The 18392-nt window shown below is 36.4% G+C and overlaps 1 protein-coding gene across 1 annotated transcript in view; it reads right to left on the bottom strand.

The window, feature by feature from the left end:
• Positions 1-18392, bottom strand: part of rdgC (retinal degeneration C) — a 104777-nt gene that overhangs the window by 3858 nt on the left and 82527 nt on the right. Inside the window, exons 12-18 of the mRNA XM_077436659.1 lie at positions 12267-12412; positions 9273-9375; positions 8998-9195; positions 8759-8925; positions 8712-8714; positions 5444-5572; positions 1887-1961 (exon numbers count right to left, since the gene is read on the bottom strand). Of these exons, the coding sequence (XP_077292785.1) occupies positions 1887-1961; positions 5444-5572; positions 8712-8714; positions 8759-8925; positions 8998-9195; positions 9273-9375; positions 12267-12412 (821 nt within the window). The remainder of the gene's footprint in view (positions 1-1886; positions 1962-5443; positions 5573-8711; positions 8715-8758; positions 8926-8997; positions 9196-9272; positions 9376-12266; positions 12413-18392) is intronic.

The following is an 18392-nucleotide window of genomic DNA, read 5'->3' as shown; positions in this document are numbered from 1 at the left end:
CCTAGCCTATGAGACGCGGTATTATTTATCTTTAGGCAATAAAACTGCCACTCATAGTAAAAAAAAAACGTTTTGAATGAGTTCGTTCATTCGGTCCAAATATTTGAAAATATATAATTTCTTGTAAGGTCTTTGTAATATTTTATACGCATAAAATATTATTAAAGAAATTATACATTAGATGAACAGATGAGCGCTGGATGACAGTTATAGATGTAAACATAATTCGTTATACATATGTATGTATGTTTCGAATTTACAAAAGCGAAAGATATTAATTAGTAAAAATATACCTTATTAAATTATTGATAAACGAAATGAGCCTTAATTACTATAAACTATCATATAGATTTTAATGTGACTATAATAACACTGAGCAACAAAAACGAAAGCATTTAAATTGCAATTACCGCTCGAGTTAGTACGTTTAGATAAAAATAAAAAATATTGAAATAGAAAACCAATCCTTATAAACGAGGTGAAATAAAAAAATTGCCAAATAAATGCAAAATAGCACGGAGAAAAAATCCGTAAAAAAAATATTTTTTTGACTTTTAAAATTCGCTAGACAATTAATTATAAGTATTTTAAAGCAATGCAATATCACAATCAATAGGAAAAACATCTGACTATTGATTCCAATACTCACTTTGAGCACAGCAATACTAGGTTTTGAGTTAAAGACCGCAAAAGCCAAAAAACTGTAAAAATCGAGCATTTTTTTAAACGCTCATATCTCGTAAACAATCACCAACCAGCAAAAATCAATATCATATTCGAATTCAGTGGGTCAAAGTTAATAAAGATTGGTTAGTCTCCGCTCTGGTAACTAAAAAACGTGATTTTTTGTGGCTCAATGTAATTTTCAACAATAACCATAGAACGGGAGATGTTTAAAATTACTTTAAAAAGCTATTTTTTTCGAGAATTGCCTCTGCGAATCGTAAACGATGTAATAATTTAATTATGGGAAAAGCCGAAAAAAATTATTCGAGCTCCGCGAACGAATTTAAGTATGCGCTTTTTTTTCGTAAACGTATTTCATCATTGAAAAAAAATATAATCTTGAAAACTTTGAGAATCGCTATTAGAAAATATTTTGTTATTATGTATAACTAATACAGTGTTGAGAAAATTGAGAATAGAGTGTGAATTTATCCAATTGATAAAACTGAAATATAACATTTAAAAGAAAAAAAAGTGTGTCCATTTGAAAAAAAACTAAAAGCACTGCGCGAAAGATTCAATCGATCATTTTTCTTTTATATTATTTTGGAGAATATGTAGGTACATATGATTTGTCATCTTACAATTATTTTTTGTGAAAAGGTGCTACACATGTATTTATAAAAGTACGTTTAATATAAAATTCCAGCAAATGTAATATAATATAGCGAAAAAAATTAATAGTATGATTCGTGTTGTTACGAAAAATTGGTAAAACTGAAACGAAAAATAAAGCGGTATAAAGCATATGTATGTAGGTAGAATATTTGTCAGTGCATCGGAAATTCCTATAACGCTCCGTTCGCGGTCGTTCCTTGCAAAACGCAGAGTTTACGTAAGCTTGGCGACCACTTCACCAGCGGGCCGTGTCGGTGGTCGCCCACGCGCCCTGGTCGTCCGGTCGCCGTCGGCCAGTCGATGATCGCCCAGTGCGATGGGCGCCCAATTGACGCAGGGCCCAATTGACGCAGTGTCCGCCAGTCTCGTCGTCCAATTGTCGCAGTGGCGAGTAACACTGATCGCCCAATCGTCCTGGGCGCCCAATCGACCGTGTCCCCATCAGCCATGTTCGCATCGTCCTCTTCATTATTGGAAACAATGAGTTCTGCTTGAGCAGACATCTCTCGTGAAGCCCGTTGCTGCAAAGGTCTTTTACATGCCTGTTGCCACACTTTCTTACGATCCCTCATCTCTTGCTCTTTTTTTCTCCTCGGCAGACTCCGTTCTAAGTTAACCTCCATCAAAACACACGGTTTATTAACAAATTTCACAACGGATTCTGTTATGGGGCTACCCAACAGGGCGGCACCCGGGATACTGACTTTTTTTCTTATTTCTTCTTGTATTAGAATACTGACTGGTTCTCTTATTTCTTCTTGTGATTTAGTCACATCTGTTTCACCCGTGTCTAGTCGCACTGAAGAAGCGTCTAAAGTAGTTTGAGACGGCGATGCTGCAGGCTGTGTACCAGTGGCGGCTCGTCCTAATGGGCTGCCGGGCTGCAGCCCCTCCTATAAAATTCTAAGATATATATTTAATATTTTATTTATTAATGATATTTTTTTTATTAGTTGGATGGACTTAACTATTGGGGCCTTCGACAGAGTAAATATTACTTACAATATCACCCATATCCAAAAGGGTGATATTGTAAGTAATGTTGACCGTTTCGAAGACCCCACTAACTTGTATGGTGACAGATGAATTAAAATGTTGCTGTACTGGCTGTAAAGTGTTACAGCGCCGAGCTGAACGCTGCGCAGCCCGGAGTTTCGGAACGAGAAAGAGAAAGAGCTATTTGCAACTGCAGATAGCTCTTTCTCTTTCACTCACTCTGTCGTTTTGGGCTGGACAGTCGGCAGCCTTCGCCTGTTAAACGACATTCATCTGTCAGTTTGTTTAAGATTTCGCGCGCTTGATCTTACATTTGATTAGTTGAATCGCACGATCACAGCTTTATTCGTTTTCGTTACTCTTAATTGGTTGTGTACGAGCCCTCATCAAATCTTCGGTGAGTCGTTTTCATTTTGATAACAGCAAACTTTTTTCAAATCTGTTTAACATTTTCTCGTAATTTTTATTTAAATATATTAAGATTTTTTTTCTTTTAAAAATGGAAGAACAAAAGAATTCAGTAAAATATTTACAAAATTTGCACTTTTCGCGACTAGAACTTACCGAAAAAGTCGCTATAAAAGCATTAGGCTGCCTCACGCCCAATTTAATTATTTCACAGCCTGCAACTAGTAGATCTTTTAGTTACTCGCGAAAATTTAATCCAGACATTTATAAAAAATACAATTGGTTAACGAGATGTACAGAAAAAAACGCGTTATTTTGTTATCCGTGTCTTTTGTTTGGAGGCGAGTCGCCAGGCGAAGCATCTTGGACGAAAACAGGAGTTATTGACTTAAAACATTTAAACGATAAATTTAAAAACACGAGGGAAGTGTCGAACACTTAAAAAATGTGTGTAATCTCACGATTTTGGGAAGCTTGTCGGCGGGAAATAGATAAGCATAACGAAAACGTCAAAAAAAATCGGGATGTTTTATTTAAAATTATTGATTGCGTTAAATTTTGCGGTAAATTTGAAATGCCAATGAGGGGACACGATGAAACAGATAATTCAAAAAATTCTGGAGTTTTTCGGGGGCTTCTAGAATATTCACAAAATTTCGACGATTCTTTAAAAAAACATTTTCAAACTTCTTCGGTTTTTAAAGGGACATCAAAAACTATTCAAAATTAACTTTTAGATTGTATTTTGAACGTGTGTAGGGAACAAATAAGTGCTGAAATAAAAAACGCAACTTATCTAGCTGTTATGGCAGATGAAACAACCGATGTATCGATGCATTGTCAACAGGCTAATGTTTTTTGTAACGAATTAGGGGGTTAAGTTTTTGAAAGGTTTTGGGGTTTTTTTTAATCCGCGTCGCGAAACCAGCAAGAACGAATTTTGTTAGCAATCTTACTGGAGTACCAGCGTATTTTTCGAAATCTTCACCGCGTTTGGACGCACCCCTTTAATGGGTGGTGAATTTTGCTAGTTTTTTTTTCAATAATACTTAAATCCACATGTAAGTAAGTGGTCGTACGCCAAAAATTGTGCTTATTTTGTCCTGTAATGACATGATAGAATAATTATAGTGACATTTTTTAGACATCTTTTCAGTGCAGCCCCGCCACTAAAAATTATCACGAGCCGCCACTGCTGTGTACCGTTTGACATCTTTGGTGTTTCACCGGCCCCACTTGAATCGGAGTCAATGGGCTCTGCTTGAGCAAGCATTTCTCGTTCTTCAAAGACGAGCTCTTCGTCATCCCACTGGAACTCTTCTATCAGCTTCTGCTTAAGGATAGTCCATGATCTAATTATCCCTTCTGAATCCAGGAACATTCTCGCTGTTCCTACGCAATATACTCTCCCGTAGACCAGTTGCTGCAGGGGCGTCCAGTGGAAGAACTTCGCAAATTCTTCCATGCGCTCAATCCACTGGCTGATTGGCACACCGCCGATCCCCTTAAACCGTGGCGCGTAAGTCTCGAATTGGTCTCTGTCAAAATATGGCACTTCGTCTTCTTCTTCCTCTTCATCCTCGTCGTCATCATCTTCGTCTAAGTCCGTGAACCTCTGCATCTCCACGACAGTTAGCCGACGTACAACTGACGCTGACAATGGCGTTATCGTCTTGGATATCATCATCGTCGTGTGGCGTGTTCGCTGACGTGACGTCACCCACGTCACGGGCTTCGCCTTTATGCTCGTATGCGTTCTCGTCATCGCGCGCGCGTCCTAACCTCAACTGTCAAAACTCCGCGTCGTCGTCTGACCGCTCCTGGCTGTCACTCGAATGTCTTCGGGCATCCCGGACGAGCCCCCAAATATGGGATCCGGATGTGAAGGATTCCAAGTGAAACGCAGATTAAGTCAGAACTATGTATTTATTAACACATGTCTTCGGGCTCGTTCTCCAACAAGTGACCATAACAACACGCATCCGGTCTCTCCCATGCATACCACCCACACTCTATCCCGGCTCGTTTAAAAATCATCCCTACATATATATATATATATATATATATATATATATATATATATATATATATATATATATATATATATATATATATATATATATATATATATATATATTTATAAATATATATATCAGTGGCGTGCGGTCTCTCTCCCCCCCGTCGTACATCCTCACTTAATTTGCGCGAGCAGGATACATCAGGAACAAGAGGAACAGGCTTTTCCTCCCGTTTCTGCGCGCGCACATTAAACAAGGCTGTATGACAAAATGAAATATAATTTCACCGCATGCCACTGATATATATTATATATACATAGTACCGTTTACCATGCATTAGTTTTCTCGTGACCAAAAAGTGGTCACGAGAAAACTAATATCACGCAGTCTGTACTATTTACTATATTTCCTCTGGTAAACGGACTACTAGTCATATGTGAACTAGTCACAGGACAGCCGGTCGCTCTAAATCGGTCAGACGTGATCACCCGTCACACTAAAACTGGTCACGAGAAAACTGGTCACACCCTAAAACTGGTCACGAGAAAACTGGTCAAACCCTAAAATCGGTCAACCAGTTTTCTCGTGACCAGTTTTTAGTGTGACGGGTGATCACGTGTGACCGATCTAGAGCGACCGGTTGTCCTGTGACCGGTTCACATTTGACTAGTAATCACCGAACCATTTCCTCTGACAAGATATGGCGTGGCAGCTCCGTGAGTGGAGGCAACCTGGCAGCACTGAGCATACATATTGGCTGCGTTCACACCAACGATATTACTTACGATATTTTCCATAACCAGTTCCTAAATAGCAACCGCAAGTTGCAATATGGGAACTGTAATATCGTTGGTGTGGACGGCTCCATTCACACTCGATACTCGTATTTACATACACTATTACACACACTTACACGGGTACTTTCCCGCTTTATCATTCTGCGATTCTGTGATTCTTTCCCCTTCGCAAACCACGTAAAGCATATTTTTATCTATCGAAAACTCTCCCATCGTTCTAAAATCATTTTTTGAAGATGAGTTTAGCCAAGCTTATTTAGAAAAACTTTATTAGAATAAATGTGTGGGATGGGATGGATAAGAGTTGCCCAAAACAGAGACGAACGGAAGCATGTTGGAGAGGTCTTTGTTCAGCAATGACGATGATGTATAATAAGAATATATTTATATAAATTTACAACTGAATGGCTTCTAAAAAAAGCTATGGTATTGTATGTGGTTTGAAATGAAAAAAGTAGGCTATTTTAATCAATGTATTTATTTATTCTGTATTTCATTGACAGATATAATAGAATGAAAATAATCTTTACAGTAAAGAGTTTGGCATTAAAAATGGGCTACTTATGTATGTATAGTAAATGAAAATTTAAATTTAAATATAATATACATATATGTATATACCTACATAGATTTTCAGTAAAAAAGCAGATTCAAACATGTTAACATTTAATAAAATACGTGTTATTTAACATCATTTCATTTCTACTCTTAGCTGTGCAATTAAATTGCTGTCTCCTTAGGATATGTATAAATTACGAGTTAAGTTAAAACCATTCCACATAAAATGTATTTGAGATAATATTTATAATATATGGAGAAGAAAAAGAAACTCATTTGATGAAATTGAAATTGAAAATTGTGAAATTGGTTGTATATATGTATGTTTGATTAAAATGATCATAATATATTGATAATTAATTACATTTAAATTCTTTATAGTTCAAGAAGTTTACAAACACACAATACTCATATGTTTACTATAATATAAGTACACTAAAAGCAAAATTGAAAATTTTGAATACACTAAAATTTTGATCACGAAATCGCCAATTGTAAGGCCGAGATTAATGTATGTATGTTTTCTTTTATATATAATATATATATTCATTTACAGTGTTATTTGTGAACTACATTGGACACAAGATTATATAAATTCTCATTTAATATATTTTATTAATTTAGATAAAGAAAGATATGAAATTAGTTTTCTTTTAATACAACTAAGGCATGTTGTATATACATACATACATACATATGTATACATATATATTATAAAAGCTTTATATTCCATATTCTCGATGTTTTAAAATTTATCGTGTTACTTTTAATACACAGAGTGAAAATTCATTTAAATATATGTTTTTTGATATATTCCTTTAAAAATATTTATGAGAAATTTCAAAAACACTCTTGAGGCAATAGTCATTGTTCCCTTCTTATAATAATTGTAATATACCTATTTTAGGCATTTCTGTGTGAATATTGCTTTTAACAAATACATACGTTTAAATGTATGGAAGAATATACATATATGTACTTATTTGCATTTAATTAGTAATTGAAATTTTTTATTTATTTAATAAGTAAATTTTTTGAAGTGGGATGCATTTTTTTAAAAGAAGTTATAAATTTGATTAAATATTACCATATGTATATATTTGTTAGTTCCATATGTATAAATTTGAAATTGAAATGCTCATTAGGGTGTTCATTACCTACAGAATACATTTATTTATATTCAATTTAATTAGATAAAAAGTAGTTTTCATTTTATTTGAATAGTAGATTAAAAATTTTCTAATACTTTACAGTTTATACAAAAAATGTGCAAATATTGAATCATGAAACAGCTTTAAAAGTATACATATGTATTTTGGTATGTTTATCGACAATTATATTTGGTCAATGTTTGTACCTTTTAATTTGGTCAGTAAATTTGATTACAAGACAAGTATGTAAGCGTAATGCTATTTATGCAAATATAAATGTTTATCGTTCAATTGAAAATTTGAAATAATTCTGATTTAAGATTATAACAGTATAATAGTTTTTAGTTAAATATACTTTTTTTTTTTGTTTAATTAATACAACATTTATTTTTATTAGTTTTTCGTTGCTAACGGATTAAAAGTCTATAATAAAATATGAAGACTTAAAAACATTTATATTTTGTTTTATTCACGATATAAATTTAAGGATATAAAAGTCCAGAAATTATTTCTGGAAATAGACATTTAGTACATCAATATTAAGCACATAAATATAAAATTTATAATTAAATCTTCTATGAAGATAAATAGGTCTTATTTAAATATTTAACATTCAGCAATATGCAGATTATGATGAATTTAAAATTTGGCATAATAATAGAAGGTATTTTAATATAGATATATAATATATAAATGTAATACATGATTAACGATAGGAATAGCTAATATAAATTGTTCCCCATTATTAATTCTTTAACTTACATCAATGATTCGAAATCACGCTCAAGGTATATAAAAAAAAAAAAAACAAAGAAAATATTGGATATAATAAAACACACAATTGCATAAGAAATATTGCAATTGATTAAAATAATTTTATGTTTATAAATTTGTTCAATGGCCATTTATTTAAAGGTACATATTTATAATATTAAAAATAACAATTATTGAATCATTGATTCAAGGATAATATATTTTTTTCAAAGTAAATTCGATAATTAATTTTATCACAATAATTATAACAATTAAATCAGATTTCAGTTTCATATTGATTGAGCAAAATAAGTGACAATATGTATATACATATGTATGTACTTTCATACATATGTATTTACATACATATCGAAGCTCTGAGCAAATAAGTGAAAGTAAGAAGAGGTTTAAAAAAAAAAAATCAGATTTTTGAGATTGAGATTAATATTGAATGAATTATTTTTAAAGAACATAAAAAAATTAGACTAAAAATTGGCCCCTACACAAATTTCATAAAAAAATAGTCAATTTCAAACATAGAAAAAAGCTGTAAAAATGGCAGTTAAGAGTATGCAATTCACAATATGAGTATAATATTAATTATAAAGTCTATATATGTATATTTGAATTGAATTTGAATATGACATGGAATTGACTTCGGATGATATTAAATTTTGACAACTTACACTCTAACAATACAATTGAAATATAAATACTACTTATCATCAACTACGATTTTATCCGTATGCTCGCCGTTCTTACCATTCGACTGAGCGTGACCTTTGTTATCGTCTTGATCTTTGTTGTCTTTTGAATGCTGGGCTTCTCCGTTTAGTTTTACGGAATCTTTTGTATCGTTTTTCTCACAATCATCATCTGCGTTCGGAATTGAAATCCATTCTACAGCTGAACCATCATTATGGTCGACCGCCGTGGTGAGACGGCGGTCGGCGTGTTGTCAGATATCCTCACTCTTGGGCTCGACGGAGCGTTGCTGGCCAGCATCAACCAGCCTGAATGTCTCTAAGAATTCGTTCAAATCAACGAGCCCATCCTTATTGATATCCATCAGGCGGCAAATGTCTACGAGTTGTTCTTGGGTCAATGGATTTGGCATGTGCTTCCGGAGCAAATTGCAAGCATCTGAGAATTCCTCTAATGTTATATATCCTATAAAATTTACAGAATTGATGCATTGCAATCAAAAATATTTGTGTTTTAATTAAAATAAAATAAAAAAATCATACCTGAATTATCTTTGTCAATAATTCTGAAAATAGCTTCTAAGCTAGTTTTATTTCTGTAAAGGGTTTCAACGACTGATGACGTGCCAGTCTTTTGAGGATCTTTCTGCAAATTTAAACAGTTAATTTACATTTTTATTTGTTTTAAAATAAAATGACAAAATTTAACAATATATTAGCTGATTTAATCAGATAGTATTATATTAAATTTTGTTCAAATGTCAGTATGTGTTTGATTTCTTTATATTTTGATAAACATAAAGTTCATGTCCATAAAGTTGTTGCCTGATAAAATTATTCTCAAAATAAACACAGTTATTTTTGAAAAACTATCGTGCCATATGAAATAACTGATGAAAAAGGAACTGAAGTCAATTGAAAATCTGAAATGAAATCTACGAGTACATTCCCTTTCTTCCCTTCAGTGCGTCGGTAATAAAAGCTCTGCGCCCCGTCGAACCTTTTATTGCTCGTCTGCAGGGACCCTTAATTAAATTTCAACAAACAAATCGTTAAAAGAACAACCTGACGAAATTAACATGTAAATTGCGATAAGCTTTCACTTGGGTATTTCAACTTTGCTTTGCGCCTTATCGATATTTCACGACTTTCATCATTTAACTTCAGTGTAAGTGTGATAGTGTCTGTGTAGTTGTGGTGACTTTGTCATTGATTACACTGTTCGACACGAAAAATGGTTCAGATATGAGATATGACTTTTCTTATATGTAGATCTATTCCCAGTAAACACGAATCTGGTAATAAAAAATGTTGATTGGCTCGAGATTCGGAGATATATGTGTTTTTTAAATCCACCAGCTAAAAACTCGTGCTCCACTAGTATGAGTTTTTAGCTCGTAATTTTACCGATTTAAAATTCAGCACACTTCTAATTAACACTTTTAAACGAAAACAAAAAATAGTGCGGCCAGAAGACTATCCCAATAATCATGTTTCAATACAAAATACTCAATATAAAATAGTATTAACAGTGGGAAAAAATCCCAAGTGAAAATACGTACTTTTGACTTTTGATTTGAACTGGACGACTACTTAGAGAGATTTGAAAGCTGAAAAGTACTGCAAATGACAGATAAAATACCCGACTATAGATTCCAATATTCATTTTGAACAGAAAATTGACAGATTTTGAGACATCGACCGAACAACACCAAGATATAGAATAATCGCTCGATGTAAAAAACATATATCTCCGAATCTCGAGCCAATTAACATTTTTTATTACCAGATTCGTGTTCACTGGGCATAGATCTACAATAAAAATCGTATCTCGTCTCTGAACCAAAAAAGTCGGCATTTGTCGAACAGTGTTATTATTTCAACAGCTAATTCTTCTTCTTGTTAATGCCTTGTCCGCATCCGGACGTTGGCGACCACCTCGTCGATTATTTGAATATATCCGCATCGGTCTTCAGCGGCTCGGAACAGCTCTTCGGCGCTCATATCGGTCCACATGCGCATGTTTCGAAGCCAAGATAACTTTTTCCTGCCAATCCATTTTTTTCCTTCTATTTTCCCCATGGTTATCAAACGGAGAAATTCGTATTTTGGACCCCGTATCATGTGTCCGAGGTACTCCATCTTTCTCCGCTTGATGACAGAAACAAGTTCCCTGTCTCTCCCCATCATGCCGAGGACAGCTTCGTTTGATATCTTTTTGGTCCACGGAATCTTCAGCATACGCCTATAGACCCACATCTCAAAAGCTTCAATGCGGCTGATCATCTTGGTTTTCAGAGTCCACGTCTCACATCCGTGTAGTAATACTGTCCAGACGTAGCTCTTCGCGAATCTCAACCGCGTATGAAGTTTGAGATGCTTGTTTGTAAGCGCCGCCTTCATTTTTACAAATGCTGTTCTAGCCATCTCGATGCGGATTCTTAGATCTTCATCTGGGTCCATCTCTTCATTCAGCCAGGTACCCAAGTATTTGAATCTTTTTACTCTTTCTATCACCTCTCCATCCAAGGTTAGATTCCCGGTGTCTGTTTGCATTCTATCTACTATCATAAATTTTGTCTTCTTTAGATTTATGCGCAGACCTCTTCGATTGTTTTCTTGATGTACACGGTCTAGAGATCTTTGCAGGTCTGCTAAATTTTCAGCGACTAGTGCCGTGTCATCAGCATATCTTATATTGGTGATCGTCTCGCCGCCCACCTTGATGCCCTCCGCCTCTTGGAGAGCATCGTGGAAGATGGATTCGGTGTAGGTGTTAAAAAGAGTAGGTGATAGGATGCATCCTTGCCTGACGCCCCGTTCTATAGGAATCTCATCAGTGAATTGATCATCGACACGTACTACTGCAGTCTGATTCCAATAAATATTTCGTAGCAATCTGACATCTCTGTCATCCAGGCCAATATTTTTTAATGTTTCCATCAGGCGAGCGTGTTGGACACGGTCAAAGGCCTTTTTAAAGTCTATAAAGCAGATGTACATAGGTTTACGGACTTCTCTGCATCTTTGGAGTAGTGTTCTCATACAGAAAAGGGCCTCTCGGGTACACAAGCCTTGTCTGAACCCAAACTGCTCTCTGCTAATCGCCTCTTCACACCGTGAGTAAATTCTGCTCTGTATTATCTTTAGTAGGATCTTCAATGTGTGCTAATTACTTAAACAATATACAACACTAATTTCATACTATTTCCAGTGTTAAACATACATTTTCAAGCTCCAGTATGAAGCAGAACGGTATGTATGTATGTATGTATGTATATTAATTGAGCTATTATTATTTACGTATCATATATGTATAATATGTCTCGCTTTTGATTCATAACACGTGCCGGTAGGAAACAACAAAGGTTTCAAAGTTTATACACAAAGGAGCTAAGTTGCCCGACTTACGAACGAACGGACAAACTTGTATGTTTTTGGACCTTTGAAGTTCTCATATCCTGAATTGATGGCTTTTGTTATATGTGGTGATTAAATAATGGTAGTGCCTTTTAAATTAATTACCATAAGTTCCGCGTTGCTGCCGTCAAACGTCTCCATATAGCGGACTCGTCCTGTTTCCGAATCTATTCTCACCAACTTGTCCCTGAGCATCCTCCAGGGTAGACCCAGCATCGTGGCGTCTTCCATAGAGGCGCACCATTCAGTTACTGTGATGTAACCTGAAACAATTACCGCGAATAGAGTGTATAGACACAGCACGAGAAATAGGCAAGTACATAGCAGTGGAAGAAAGGGTGCTTAAGAAAGGGATTATTAGTAGCCATTATCTGTTGCCATTTGTAGGAACGTGAGGGCTTACATATGTGGTTACATAAGTCGAAATTTTCATTAAAGGGTACGTGTATGTACAAAGTTCTATCGTCAGATTGGATTATTTCAACTTGGCCTTCCTGGCCAATTAGAAATATTGCAGCATTTTTCATTATATAAGCAACTGAATTACGAGACATTGAAGAACTCGCAAATCAATGAGACATCTATCAAATCGTACACAAACTTATTTATTGCACATTAATCAAACACAAATTATTGCTGACATATTGTATATATAGGAAGGATTTTTGGCCAATTTTTTACCGGGAACCGTTTCAACAATGACATCAGAGAAAATTGGCAAACTCTGATAGTAAACGATCAACCTGGAGTCACAAATCCAGGTCTAACCAGCAGCATACTCTGAAAAATTCATTTTCACTCGAGGCCCGGCCCTGGGATTGAACCCGGCACCTCACGACGCTAAGCAGAAGCTTAAGGGCGGTTTCAGACTAGCGTTTTTTTCTGCGCGTATACGGTCGTTTCAGCATACGCGCTTACACGCGCGCTACTTTTCGCGCTTCAAAAAACCGGACGCGCGTACACGGGCTTATTCCGGCGTTTTCGCCCGAACCGGTAGTGGTGATTTAGTATCAACATGGATAATACGAGCTTATAAGCGCGTCTACGCTCATACGAGTTGCGCGTATGAAAAACGACGCGCCTATACGCGCCTACATGCACTTCAAAAAACGAGATTATACGCGCGTATAAAACGCTAGTCTGAAACCGCCCTAACAACCGAGCTATGCTGCTGGCTAATTGATTTTCAAAATTTATTTTCACCATATTTTGTTGCACGACTGGTTCGACTCTTGATGATTACAAAAGGTGACGACTTTAAAAATAGAATGTGGAAATTCGAACATTAAAAATCTTCGCAGTATTGCGAAAATTTCGTTTTTATAATCGCCCGCATTTCCGCCGCGCGGTATATTTATATTGCACGAATACGCCATTCGAAGAGGAACCGGTAAGATTAGTTGGAAATCTAACGTCGGTTTTCCACGAAACGGTCGAATTTAAATCCAATTTCCTCCCAGAGTTTACACAACCTAAAGCCTTATGAATATATTCATAGATTTTAATAGAAAACTTTACGTATCCATGGAAAAGCTATACGTCTCGAACTACATACATAAAGTGTAATCAAATTGATCGGAACGAAATCAACGCGTTTCAAATTGAATTTTTCCGTGTACGTATATTATATATATATTTTCTATTTTCCTATAGGTATTATTGTAGAACAAAAACTATATAACCGAAAGCGGTCTAAATATCGTATATTTTCTAAGAAATTTCCCGACGAAGCGGCAAATATATTAAACAATTCAAACAAAGCCGACGACAACGTTCGGATATTGGTTGTTTCGAAGGGGTTAAAATTTCCTCATTCGATTTCGGTATTGCGATACTTTTCTTTGATGTTCCTTTGACGAGATCGATATTTAAATCGTTTCCTTGAAAAGTCATGCATTTTTAACGAGGCTTGTTCCCCGGAAGTGCGTATAAAAAGGGGTGCTAACAATAAACTTTATACGGCCGTCGTAAAATGACAGTTTGAGAGTTATTGTTAAAGATACGCGGAGAATTCGTTATATCTCGAGCGGACTGGGTCACCGGGAATTTTTCAGAAATCTTCACTGAAATAATTAAAATTTCCATCTACTGTTTAACATGCATTATAACGATGAAACATTAAAACATGATGAATATTGTAACGCAGAGATTAGGTGATTGGCGCTCGTTAACAACTGGTTTACTAAAGCTAATCACTTCATTTCGCGTTCGCGTCAAAAAAGACCTCGACGTATGAACGAGCTGTATACAACGGCCAATAAGATCTTGCGACCCATCGACCAATGAGCTCTCTGTGTTGAGTTTACATGTTGGGGTATAAACATTAGGTGCTTTTGGTCCGTGTTTCATTTGGAGCTGGCAGGCCAACGGGTCAAGAACTAAAACTACCTTTACCATGCATGATTTAATCTGATCTCGGAAACCCATCTACACGTCTACGCTACAATATTTTTAATTATTGATTGCAAGCGAAAATCATTTAGCAATAAAACTAATACCAAACATTACTTCGGTTTATGTATAAACATGTAAATGTTTATGTACATTTGTAACTGTATAAGGTTTAAACTTATGGGATATTATTACTATTTTTAATGTGAAACTGATTTTTCATTTTTGGAAGCCAAGGCTTTCAGAAAATTTACATTTTAATTTATATTTTAAAATTTAGAGTTTTTTCTGTGTTTTCATTAACATTTTTTTATGGAAATGCATAATTTGAATGGAAAAATAGAAAAGCTCTTTTTGATGCGAATTGAGCAGTGTATTCATCCAAGAAAAGGCAAAAAGTCTATTTAAATCATTGAAAAAAGCTTTTGAGGAGAATTTGTTGGACTGACTTTCGACCCATGAATAACTTTTCAGGGGTAGATATTCCGCAAAGTGACGGATTTTGGCATCCGAGTGGAAATGTTCATAAATTTATATATCAATCGGCAATTCCAACAAAATTATATACACATGCATGCATACTCGATGATAATTTCTAGAATTGTTATAAAACAATGCAATGTATCTGCTATTGATGCATGAGCGTTGATAAATCGAAACATTTCCATCTCTGTTTCCAAAATTTGTGACATACCATTGAACAATTCGATGAATGAAAATCATATAAATTTACATATGTATGTACGTATGTGGATACTATTCATACGCATTGAAAGAGGTCAAAAAGGCCGATTATATAATGAAAACGAACGCTGGAGTGATTCAGCAAAGTCGATAGTGACTTTTATATACATACGTGCACGATGAAATTATTGGTATTTTTTTGCAGTCGTTTTGCAAAATGCCCACTCGATGATGGTGATGTGAAACGATGACGTTTGAATATTATATGAATCGCACGGCGTGAAACGTACTCTATATCGGACACAATGTGAATAAATAATAATAAAAAAAAATATACAAACGTTTCAGCAATTCAAATGCGAAATATTAGCATTGCACGTTTCCGATATACTTGTACGTATGTATGTGGGTCTTTATGTAGAAATGAATTGAAAATGTACACATTGCTTCAATTCCTGACTGGATGCGGATATACGAGCGTGAAAGGATCAAACTACACATTTTCAATAAGCTTTCGAATGAATAGGATGGATTGCCAATGACGATACTAATTGAATAGTAAATATGTAGTCAATGCTGTCAACAGAATCACAAATACAACGAATTATTGACTCCCATTCTCAATAAGATCAACAATAATGATGCAATTGTTCATCTGTAGAAATTATATAATACAAATGACAAGGGTAGAGTGATTTAATGATTGCAGGTTTTTGTTTTAGATTCCTTATGTGTAATTCAATTCATCAGCCAGAAATATAGCTCGGTGGTTGCGTTAATGCTAAACGCCAAGCCTTGAGTTGACCGCGATTGAAAATAATTTGCTGATCAGACTTGGATATTTGTGATTCCAAGTCGATCGTTTCCTATCATATTATGCCAATACATTTAATTTAATTGTTGAAACGGTTCATTATCAAATTGGCAAAACCATCCTACCCACTATTTGAATATGATTTCAAATTTATAACCTATACATTTATATATATGTTTGTTAGTACCGAAGGTGTCGCTCAGAAGTAAACCATAATTCTATCATGGGAAAATATAATAAAGAATAAAAAAAAAAATGAGACGTATTCGAATTGTATGACTTTTTTTTAATTTCATTTTCCATTGATCTTTCTTTTTTCTTTTTTAAACTCTATTTTTAATTATACATATTTTTATTTTAATATATAATTTTATGGTCATGAAATAGAACTGCGGATACCTGTTATTTCTATATGATGCAATATGACAATAAAATAAACGACAGCTTGGATCTATCATGTTCGTTAGTTGCTTGCACTTTTCATTTGTCATGTAATGAAAGTAATATTATGTACATATCTAAAAGTTTAATTTTGATTTTACAATAATCGGCTTGGATCTTAAGTAGCTTGTGTGGAATAGTTTTAATAACCAAAAGTTTTATATATTTTTTTATTTACCAAAATTAATAAAATCAACGTTACAATATTTGCCTTTACCGTAAAAATAAGATAAGAATCCATTTGATAAGTTTTTTGTATGGAACAATTTAAATATTAATCAATTTAAATTTAAATTTTTTGACCATTGTGGCGCTTTAGGAATTCCTGTTATGCCACAATGGTCTGTTTAGAATAAATAAATAAATAAATAAAAATTTTGTAACGTATAGTTTAGGTGATTGGTGCTCCTCGACCACTGATTTACAAGCACTGATCACCTGATCCTGCGTTCGCGCCAAAAAGGCCTCGCCGTAATCAACAACCAATAAGGTCTCGCGACCCATCGACCAATCATCTTTGTACACGTTGTGTATAAATATTCGGCGGATCTGCTCCGTAGATTCATTCAAAGCTAGTTCGTCAACGGAACAGCAACAATCTACCTCTACCACTACTACTCGCTGCGTCTTTCACTCCAATCTAGGAACCCATTTACACGTCCATGCTACACATTATACAGTCTCATACTCCTCCTTTTAGTAAATTAACCCAAACACCCTATTTATTTCAATTTTTTAAAAGTATTTTAAGGGTTTTTTGTAAGTATGTAAGTTACAATTCTGTTAAGTGTAGTATAAAAGTATACACACGTATAGCAATATAATCTAATCTATAATTTGGAAAGAGACTTTGTATGTATGTAAATATCCTTGGTCGTCGTCGTCGTCATCGTCCGTAGATCGGTGACGTCATCGAACACGTGATTCGATTTTTTTTTTTCGATCCATGGGCGCCGATTTGTTTTTTTCGTTTCAATGGATTCACCCCCGCGGGGGCGCAAGGCGAGTAGCTTCATGGGGCCCCGCCAGGGGCGCCACAAGGGGCGCAGCCCCGTGGGGCCCCGAAGGGGGCCCGGGGGGACGCAGCCTCATGAGGCGCAGCCCCATGGGGCCCAAAAGGGGGCGCAGCTTTATGGGGCACAGCCTTATCGGCCGCAGCCTTATGGGGCGCAACCTTATGGGGCGCAACCTTATGGGGCGCAGCCTAATGGGGCGCTGTCTTATGGGGCGCAGCCTTATGGGGCGCCGCCTTATGGGGCGCCGCCTTATGGAGCTTAGCCACATGGGGCCCCGAAGGGGGCGCAAGGGGGCGCAGCCTCATGGGGCGCAGCCCCATGGGGCCCCAAAGGGGGCGCAGCCTCATGGGGCGTAGCCTTTTGGGGCGCTGTCTTATGGGGCGCAGTCTTATGGGGCGCCGCCTTATGGAGCTTAGCCGCATGCGGCCCCGAAGGGGGCGCAGCCTCATGGGGCGCAGCCCCATGGGGCCCCAAAGGGGGCGCAGCCCCATGGGGCCCCAAAGGGGGCGCAGCCTCATGGGGCCCCGAAGGGGGTGCAGCCTCATTGGGCCCCAAAGGGGGCGCAGCCTCATGGGGCGCCGCCTTATGGGGCGCTGCCTTATGGGGCGCCGCCTTATGGGGCGCAGCCTTATGGGGCGCTGTCTTATGGGGCGCAGCCTTATGGGGCGCCACCATATGGGGCGCCGCCTTATGGGGCGCTGCCTTATGGGGCGCCGCCTTATGGAGCTTAGCCGCATGGGGCCCCGAAGGGGGCGCAGCCTCATGGGGCGAAGCCCCATGGGGCGCAGCTTTATGAGGCGAAGCCCTAAACGGCAACTGATCATGGGGGCGAAGCCCTTGAGGGCATTTAATCATGAGGGCGCGGAGTGGCGAAGCCCTAATAGGCATTAACTAAGG

This window comes from Arctopsyche grandis, chromosome 8, assembly GCF_051622035.1.
Source record: "Arctopsyche grandis isolate Sample6627 chromosome 8, ASM5162203v2, whole genome shotgun sequence".
NCBI lineage: Eukaryota > Metazoa > Arthropoda > Insecta > Trichoptera > Hydropsychidae > Arctopsyche > Arctopsyche grandis.
This window is presented reverse-complemented; position numbering and strand designations above follow the sequence as displayed.